Source organism: Triturus cristatus, chromosome 2_2 (assembly GCF_964204655.1).
Source record: "Triturus cristatus chromosome 2_2, aTriCri1.1, whole genome shotgun sequence".
Classification (NCBI taxonomy): domain Eukaryota; kingdom Metazoa; phylum Chordata; class Amphibia; order Caudata; family Salamandridae; genus Triturus; species Triturus cristatus.
The window spans coordinates 428,522,591-428,532,730 of record NC_140582.1 but is presented as its reverse complement, the minus strand read 5'-3'; the positions used below and the strand labels follow the sequence as shown (position 1 = coordinate 428,532,730).

Genomic DNA, 10,140 nt, shown 5'->3' with positions numbered 1-10,140 from the left:
GAACGAGCATATGGGGTGTGAGTTATAGCGAAAGTTAATTGTTGTAAGAGGGGATTCAGGAAGTGAGGCCCAGAGCGCACTGGCGAAAGCAGTCTGCTGCTTTCAAGTCCGATGCCAGATGCCAGCTTCGCGCTTGAATGCCTCACATGCACTGGCCATAAACCGCATTCCTAAGGTCTTGTGCCCCTTACTAAAGCTCTCTGAATGCGTGAGGCGGCGCACACGCAGGAAGTAGCTGGTGGCAAATGGAATGCGCGTGGTTGTGCGCATAACCGCCACCCGATCCGCCTGGGAAGCCTTTGGGAGCATTTTCTGAAGCCCCTACGTAAGTCTCGCTGAGCGATCGCTTACGCGATAGCCAGGCGAGACCTAAAAACATGGTGCACTCCGAAGTATGTCTGCGATGGTCTAATCAACAGGATTGTGACATTATATGAAGCAGATTATCAACTATTTCCACATGATTAATTGCATGGCTTGAATTTAATTTTGCTACCTGGGTTCCACTTGATATTATGAGCCGCCTTTTTGCTCTCAATTGTCACTCGTGACTCATACTGGTTGGGGGTGAAGAAAACATCTGATGTAGATCGAAATTCAACAAAAACGTACTCTAGAAAGGTCACCTATTAGTGTGCAATCAACATTTAAACATCGTTGAGAACTCCACATCATGAATGTAAAACTAAAAGACTCAAATTGAAGTTGAATAATTTATTTGCACCATTTGTGTAGACATCTATGAGAACATTTTCTTACATAAATTATGTTTAAGTTATAGTATATAAATAATATAATAAAAATACTTTCTTTGAGGCGAAGACATTAGGCGGACTTACACAAATTTAAACATACATATACGTTCATCATGCATCTTTATCTGGAAAAGACAACAATTTTTTTTACTTTCACCCAAACATAGCATCAGTTTGAGTACAGCCTAACGTTCAGAAACAACTACTGAAGACAGCAGGAAGTTCTGCTGAAACGAAACAAAAAATATTCTTTAGTGATCAAGTGAGGACCTTTATGCAAGGCACATAGCCTGTCTGTCCTGTTACCGCCAATACTTGTAACATGGTGCGCTTTGCGCTGAACAGTAGGAATTTGCCTAAAACAGACATCTGGCTTCAATAAACACAGAAATGACCACCTTAAATGAATAGATGAAAAACAAGTGTTCCTCTCATCAAAACCTTGCAAGCCACCTTTTGCTTTACAACACACAAATATTTTCTTATGGGGCTGGGGGAGGAAAACAGAAGTGACAAATTATTTTGGAAACATATTTGGGGATTTCATTGTGAAAACTGAAAGGTTAGTGCATCATTTAAATCCCTTTTAAAAAACAGATATTGGCCATTGCTTGAAGAGAGATTTGAGGTCATCTTACCCCTAACCCAAATCCTAATCTAAACAGACAGTTGCAGGAGAATAGGACTGATCTCAATGAAGTCACTTACAGATTTTCAGGGAAAGGGTTAGTGCTACTGCCACAGTCTTCGTTTTGGTAGAGTGAGCCCCAGCATGAAAACATCCACCTAGAAAAACGTACTTTGTAACTACTCTGCCCTGAGCAAAGGACCAGATACGATACCAAAAGGTAATTGTTCCAAGATCTTGCCCAAGCATCACAAATATTGCTTAGTGACAACACGAAAATGCAGAAAGAAAAAGTTGACTAGCAGCTCAATTGGAACAACATTTTGGAAGTATTCCATTGTATGTCACAACAACTACTAAATACTAATTAAAACATCTGTTGCTAGTTGAGCACTTTTAATAATCATTGCTTGATAATGCTAGAACCATTATTATTTTTAAAGGCTAGAGTATTGATTTGTGCAAGACAGCTCACTAGACTAGACAGTCCTCCTTTGGATTTCCATACAATAGTTTATTTAATAGTGCTGCACTGACTGCATCGCTTAAAAAAAAAAAAAACCACATTGTGTATTCATAATTTAAAGATGAAGTAACATCTGTGTGTTCTATTCTGCCCAAGATAATCCAAGTTGCAAATATTGCCATGCCAAATAGCTTTCTGAAACAGTAAAAGATTTGCTTTTGTAGTGACTGTCTTTAGAACGTCAATACATGCTGCTCAGACGAGTGCCATAGTTTAGAAGCCTAACTGTCAATGTCTTAAAGATTGGGTGCTCCTGGGTGAGAGCTTGTATATCTTAAACGAGACACCTGCAAAAGATTATGGCCAGAGTGAAAGATCAGTCGATCTTCTAATTCTTTGGGCTATCAGTGGCATCAGAAACAAATGCCCAGGAAGCCTCCTCTGCAAAATTAAAGGGAGACTCCTAAAGGAACCCCTCACTGGTGATCCAAATGCACAGCTTTAAAATAGTCCGTTTCTGTAACTGAGAAAAATGAAAGGGGGCCAACAGCAGATTGCGCGAAAAAATTAATATTTAAAAAATGTCAGATGGAGTCTGTTTGCATGTTGCATATTCCCACGGACTTTTTATTGACATACTAGTTAGATTGTAAGGTTAACATTTGCCCAAGATGATGACCAATAATGAGAGATCAAGACTTGAAACTTCCCCCATCCCTTCCATGTTTCTAAGCATAATAAAGTGTGTGTACACAAACATTCTATTTGCAATATTGTTAACATGAGTTGTTCAGGGCAAGTCCACCAACTCAATGTTTGCGTTCAAAGAGAAGCCACTGAAATAACTTATCTATTGTGTGTAAGAGCTCATCTTCCTCTAGGGAGGGTAATGGTAGGTCTATAGCGAACCTGGATGGATGGGGGTGGGGGGGGGGGGGGCTAAAGGAAGGAGTATAGTAGGGTCTGCTAACCAGGGACTAGAGTGTCATTATCAAATAGTTGGCTGAGCAGGTGTGCACTCTGTCCAATACCTGTTAAGTTTTGGAAGAATGTTGGATCTAGGTGGAGGGATGAGGGAACGACCCTCCATCCTCCCACCTCCCTGTTGTGAAAGGATATACCCAGTAACTACAACCCAGGGGAATTCAACAAGTGTGGTTGAAATGAAATACCAGTATTTGTAAAGCGCACAGCTACCTCCGAAATGGTGTCCCGGCGTTGGGGGCCCTTGGGAAGATTAAGCGAGCTATTGCCCAGAGTCACATAGTGCTGGGCTAACCTACCGCAGGCACCGGGGATCGAACCGTGAACCCTGTAGTCCAGAGTCAGGCACCCTGGCCGCTGCGCCACACCTCTTCCACTGGTTCACTGATCTATCATGGGGCGAGAGAATGGTCTGGTTCAAACTCCGTGATAGAGGCCTCTGTTAATGCAAGGGCAAAGCCTTTTACAGGCTATAGAAAGGGGTTGATAAAGGGAGTCAGATAGTGAGCTCAAACGTCTGTTTGATAGAGCCAGAGAAGACTAGTATTCTTTGTTAAAGAAAAGGAATTCTCAATTTGGGGGAAGAAAACTTTGCAAGGCCTATAGAACGGTAAATGTCCTCGGAGGATGCACCATCTCAAAAGCCTAAGCACCAGGTACATATCTAGCTTACCTGCCCTGTACGGATTTTTAAATTTGCGTTAGAAATCGTTTCAATTACCTACACTAAGGTCAGTTAAGGAGACAGTGTATGTGTCCTCTAACAGTCGTCTAAACATGCAACAGTAAAGACGCTCCATATTAGAAAAAGGTAGGTTCAGTCATTGTTATACATAGCAGTAAAGTTATAAAAATGCAATTAACCTAAAAATACTTCAACTGTCATCTAACAAAGAAAAAGATTTTAACTAATAACGACTAGTAGACTGCCTTTCGGTGACTAGGCTGGCTCATTTTTCACACTGAAGGAGCGACACTGATCAAGAAATGCATCCCAGAGGTTTAAGGATAGAAGCTGGCTTCAGGACTAGGTGGGTGCAGGTGAAAGATCCATGTACACCAGTGTCACACCCAAAATGTGGAAAGGTGAGGAGATTCTATGTAGAAACTAGGTGGGACCCACTTTGGCACAGTTGGCTAATATCAAAGAAAAAACTACGATGGAGAAGCACAGCTTCCCAATTTAAGAGCAAAGATTAACATAGCATTGACAAGTCCTGTATCAATTGAGCAAATAGGGCATATGCGCATGCCTTCTTTTAGCCAAGGATCTAACTGTACAAAAAACACTTTGCATTACTAAATTTGAGGTAAACTATTAGCTTGACAAAGTTCTCATAAGTTTAGGTAAAGCTATTTTATATTGGCAAGTACAAAATGTGCTTTCTGGAGAAGTGGGTAGATAGGATAGCACATAAAAAGTAACCAATAATGACAAAACAGAGTGTTTCGATAAGCCGCAAGCCCCTCACCCAGCCTCCCTTCTCAGTGAGCCTGCTTACCGTATTGAAAAGAAAACTTACTATATTCTCTATGAGCAGAAGCACCTAGGACACAAATGTAATCTTGGGAAAACAGAGTTGCCTCTCGGTAAGTAGTTAATAAAGAACCTCTAAATTACTCTCAACTACTTTCATGAGCGAGGCACCTTATTTCAGATACGCTATTTTCAGCAACTTATCGCACATGTAGGGTCTTATGACACTGTATATCTTCAGTTTGTATTTTCTAGTGGAAGAATTAACGCAGCCAACATATTTTGCAAATGCCAAATCTTTTAAGGACACCTGTTCAGAAAGACTGATTTTGAATATCACTTTTTAACCAATTTATGCGTTCCATTACTATTTTCGACCCATCTTTGCTGTTAGAAAACGGAACAAGGGCATAGTGGCACAAATGTTTGGGAACATTTTTTAAAACGAGAGCGTCGTAACAAATATTTTCCATGTATTGTTTTTACATAGAAAAATTAAATGATATACAGATGTGTGAACTATCACCTAATTATATTGATAAATATTAAAGTTAACATTCTTCACTCAAAATACATTTTTTGTTACATTCTGTAAATGTGTAGACACATTTAAATGTTTGTTTTTTACATCCAGCAATTCAAATAGAAGACCCACATGTGATAAAGAGATTACCATGGGAAATCAAATACATGGATAACAGCAGTAAAATAGATTCTGGAAACAGTTATTGTAATCTGACAAACTCTTCGCTTGACACCATTTTCTGTCAAATACCAACCGTTTATCTAGACAGGCATATTGCACGAGTTTACTCAAGGGTTTATTAGATTATGGAGCAGAGGAAGACCTAATGAACTAAAACCCTAATGAGTGGATAGAAACTGGAATACTGAAGAGAATTATAAAAACAGGAGCTTGCGAGGTAGGGGCTAAAATAAAGAATGGAAAATGAGTATCTATGATGGTAATAACATGGTTTTAAAATTACCCTGACTAGCTAGCTGACGATGGACTCTTTTATAAATAGTGTGCAATTAAGCTGTATGAGGTTTATCACAGGTTGGCCTTTCTGTGGTCAAGTACAGCTTTGCCTCATGAAGTGCTGAGATCTGTCTCCAGTCACATGCAATGACAAGACAGAAAACAGACCTTTTCTATGCATGGTACTATGTTAGGTTTTCAACGTTCATGACAATGCAGGAGTTTTCAGTCTTTAGCATGGAAATATTCTCACACAATTTAAAAAAAGGTTCCAAATGGACAGAAAAATACAAGGACATATAGTACGACCCTAAATGAACAAGCATTGCAGTTGTTTTGACTTGGTGTTCAACCAAAAGCAGCAATCTATTAGCAGGATCAGATCATGTCCAGCAGGCCTAAAGCACTGGCAGCTGTATCTCGTGTAAAACAGTTATTTTGCACAAGCCCATTTTTGCCGGAGTCCAATCAGTAGGATTAAAAAGAAACAAAGTCGGTCCGAATTAGAGTAGTATGTTGGGCTCTTCACTAAACGTGAAGTCACACACTAGAGAAAGGTGATCTGAGGGATAGCTAAATGACGGCAACCTATTGGGTCCAATCTGCTCTTCAGTTGGCATTCCTAAAGCAGCAACAACATTTAAGGCATTTTGGGAGTACCATATATAATCCAGTGTGTGGCAACTCTCCCCAGAAGGACGAATCTTCCATGATGTGTATGGGGGCTCAGACTGCCCATCATGGCTCAAAAGCTTATATGCACTGTTCAGATTCAGGCTGGAGGAAGCAAAGTGTTTATAAACTTCTTCAGTGGGCTCTGCATTGAAGTCTCCACAGATGATAAGGGGAATATTTGCTCCTTGAGTTATATCCTGCAGGTTTTGGAGTAAGTTTGATCCCTGAGCCGAACGGAACCTCTCCCAACCGGTCCGAGCTTTTAAGTGAGTGACTGCGATGCAAAGTAGCCTGCCAGTCTTATTGCACTGCAGTGTTTCAGCTATGGCCACTTGGTTCGTTTTCAGGGACAGAGCAGTTAAACGAATGTTGTTGCTACTTACAAGCTGAAAGCGATCTTTGAGGAAGAACAAAGCACAACCATCTGGTCCATTATTGTGTTGTACATCCAGACACGGCGACCATGGCTTTGGGAGGAACGTGCATTGGTAGCCCATCCTGCTGAGGACTGGCTGGAAGGTATCAAAGAAATGGTCCACTTCCTGCAGGCAAAGGATGTCTGGGCAATAAGTGACAATTTCCTCAAGGATTAGATATTTTCTTTCTTCCCACTTGAGAGCTTCCATGGGACACTTTATGAAATTGTCTGTGCCTTCTCCAAGAGCTAAATGGAAAAACAGAAAGGTAGTAAAACACTTTTTCAAAAACATATCAAACTTTCTCATTTGTGCAAATTATGGCACAATGATTATTCGATCAAAGAGAGAGAAAGCAGTCACCTTTGAATTACTACAGGATTACAAGAAATTAATAGCAGAGTAAAATGGTTTGTTATCATTAACGTGTTTCTGCTGCACATGTTTATCTAGTGCTGTAGGCCATTTTCCATGCTAAGACCCTGGAAACGTGTTCATGCCACATTAGGTTCACAGTATCTCGCTGGTGCTCTGTAGTACTTACAGGCTGAAATGTAAATGGCACCCTTGAGCCAGTGATTCTCAGTACTCTGATATTTATGAACCACATAGGGGCCCAGAAAGGATGAAGAACATGAGGGAAAGCAGACATGAGAAAGAACTTGCAGAAAAGAAACCGTATCTATAAGAAACCAACATTAACTAAGGTATGCAGGTTTTTCTTTTATTAGTAACTACTGCATCTGAAAATTCCAGGTCTTCTGAAAGACCTACCCAGCATTACCCAACAAATTTGCATCGAGGTATCGGAGGTAGGAATAAAATACTGAGGAAATTGTCCACACCGTTATTGCAGAATGTTTGACAAATGCATACAAAGAACACTAAGTAGACATTTGTCAAACAACCGGCAAAAACGCAGCACTCCAACCTATCCTCAGAAAAGTAGTGGCTGCAAAACTTCGTTCTACTGTTAGAACATGCATTCATTGGCGTTTTACGAGCTACATAAATCACACTACTTAATAGAAGAAACAGTTCAGTATGAGTGTATCTTAGTTACTGCTGTGCCACTTGGACAATCCTTGCTGGCTAACCAACGGTGTCCAGTCCATTCTGTACTTACGCCACCTTAAACTGAACAACAGAGCTTTTTGGGATTCAGCAGGGGCAAGCTCGCTTCTCCAATAGCTTGATGGGGTTAAAGAAAGAAAATTGGTACCTCCTATGTAGGCTCGTTAAAATGAAAATCTGTTAGAGCTTTGGCCAGAATATATTTTTTACATCATATGGTTATATTATCATTTGGAAATACAATTTAGTGTAACTAAGATGACAGTGCTTATTATTAACTTCCGTTTCTGGCTGAAGTAATCACAACCAGAATCATTGTCTTAATAGTCAAGTATTGAACATCATCATATGAAAGTTAAAAATGGAAAGTCCATTACCTGAGACAATATCAGATTCAAATCCATTGGTTGGGTATGCAAGAAGATGGCTGACACCAATTCATTATGCCGTTCAAACAAGATACCCAACTGGAATCCCAAGTTATTAAGTCACCTCATAAAAACAGACAGAGCCACTAAACAATGCTACAATAGATATTTTCAACCCCTACATAGCCTGTTTCAATTTCATGCTATTTAAGTCTGGTTTAACCTACTGTCCTCTTGCAAGGAAGCAGAGGAACGCCAGTATTTTAAGACCTAACCCAGTTGAGAAGATCAGTACGCTATACAGAGCTATTAGATGCTTTCTTTCATTCATTCATTCAAAACGCTGATGGGATTGTTAGATGGTCTGAGAGGATGCTGATACCTAACCCAGGCCCCAATCCACTTTTGCATTTGTGAGCATTTTGTTGAACACCAGATACCGCATTATGTAGAAATGATATCCAAAAGTATTTCTATTCTGGTAATCCTTAAGGGCATTCCATAGGTAATGCAACATTTTTAATGGTTGGGTCCAGTTCCATAAGAATGAAGCAGCCCTCAGAAACAGGTCACTCAAATGAGTAAAATGATTATGTTTCCTGTGGTAGCTAGACTACCTTTAACGCTGATACAATTCTTAGCCTCAACTGGGATTCCTGCACAGAACCAAAAAATTAGAAATCCACTGAAAGATTCTAGAAGCAAAACCAGGCTCGATCACTGAGAAGCAACTAGGTGTACTGCTTTAAGATGGTCTTCAATTATATAAGTCGAGGAAGAAGAGACTTTGTGAAGAAAAAAAATAGAAGAGACTTTGAAAAAAAAAAAAGAGAATTTAAAGAAGGAACTGATAAATTAACATTCCAGTAAGGAGAAAGCATTCATATTCAAAAAAACAATGGGGTAACCCAGTATCCCTCAGAACCTGGGCAGTAAGTTTATAAGGTAACAGTGGTTCTGTTGGGTGAAAGTATTGCTTTGCGCATTCGGTTTAGTGAAGCCTTTTTCCAACAATGTACATTAATTTGACTTTAAGCAACACACAAGACAGTTCAAATGCAACCAAAAATTCTTTATATATGAATTGCGTCATTCATATATGCATACATCAATATTTTCATGAGTGGCCGTCATGCAATGATGTGTTGACAGAAGTGACACAGTGAGAAATAGGCGCTCGGTGACAATGTGCGTGATATGTACAGTAGTTTAAAAGCGAATTTTTTTAAAGTGGCCAGGATGTGTCGAATAGTAAAACTGCGCTATGGAAGAGTTCTTTTTTGGCACAGGTTCTATACGAAGGTCCACAAATTAGTCGACGTTTCAACCCTAGTACTGCCCTCTTGATAGGTCAGTGCGGGTCTTCATCAGGACTTGAATTTAAGCGTGACGGCCTGTGAGTAAAAGAAGACTAAGTCAGGTGTGTTGTCACTAGAACAAGGATGATCTATGTGCTAAGGATGGTAGCTGACTCACCTTAGAAGGTCTAAGTCTATGGAGTAGGTAAAAATCCGGCGTTAGTGTCAGGATGGGGTTCACTCCAAAGGTTTATCCTATTGACGGGCCTGTGAAGTAGTTACACACATTGTGAATATTAGTAATATTGTGTAAAGTTGTTTGATAACGACTAACGAGATAGGGGGGGCTTGACTCGCTCACCCTTGTTAATTCACTTGAGGCTCCATCATAGTGTTTGATATTGACGGTGTCTAGAAGATAATAAATAATAGAGGTGGTTAGCGTGAGAAAAGCCATGGCACCTATGCTGTGTGATGGGCTGGAGTGGTGCAAGGCTAACGCTCACCTATTTACTTGAGCGGTGCTGTCTATAATCCAGATCCTTCTACCTCATTAGTGTAGGTAGGAATGGGCTTCTTCAGACGAAATTTTACTGTAAAGAAGCAATAATGAGGTAAGGGTTAGATAGCCTCGAAACAGAAAGGGCGAGGTCTAAGATTAAACACGGTCTCTTCGGGATTCCCAATTACCTTGTTCTGAAGAAACGGACAGCCGGCCTGTGGGTCCTGGCTCGTCTGGTGTGAATCGGCAAAGAAGTCTGCGGTGAGTCTGCATATAAGCCTAGTGTGGCGTGCGCGTGGACGCCGAGCACTGGTGGTTGCTAGGCAATGGGTTACGCTAACGTCGATGAACGGGTCAAATTCCCATGCTGACGGAGTGCAAATCTGTCATCTGGGGGATTCTGTGTGCTAATTGGTGCGAGGCGGGAGCGTCACAGGACGTCACTGCTCGTCAAACGTTGCCATAGTAACTACGTAAACAAAGTGTGTCATCTGAGGGATTCAGATGCGCCGATT

General features: G+C 40.6%; 1 protein-coding gene across 3 annotated transcripts in view; it reads right to left on the bottom strand.

Moving 5' to 3' along the window:
* Positions 1-699: 699 nt before the first annotated feature.
* Positions 700-10,140, bottom strand: part of NOCT (nocturnin) — a 33,583-nt gene continuing 24,142 nt past the window's right edge. For all 3 annotated transcript variants that reach the window (XM_085641511.1, XM_085641509.1, XM_085641508.1), the window contains exon 3: positions 700-6,631. In XM_085641511.1, the coding sequence (XP_085497637.1) occupies positions 5,796-6,631 (836 nt within the window). In that variant the 3' untranslated portion in view covers positions 700-5,795. The remainder of the gene's footprint in view (positions 6,632-10,140) is intronic.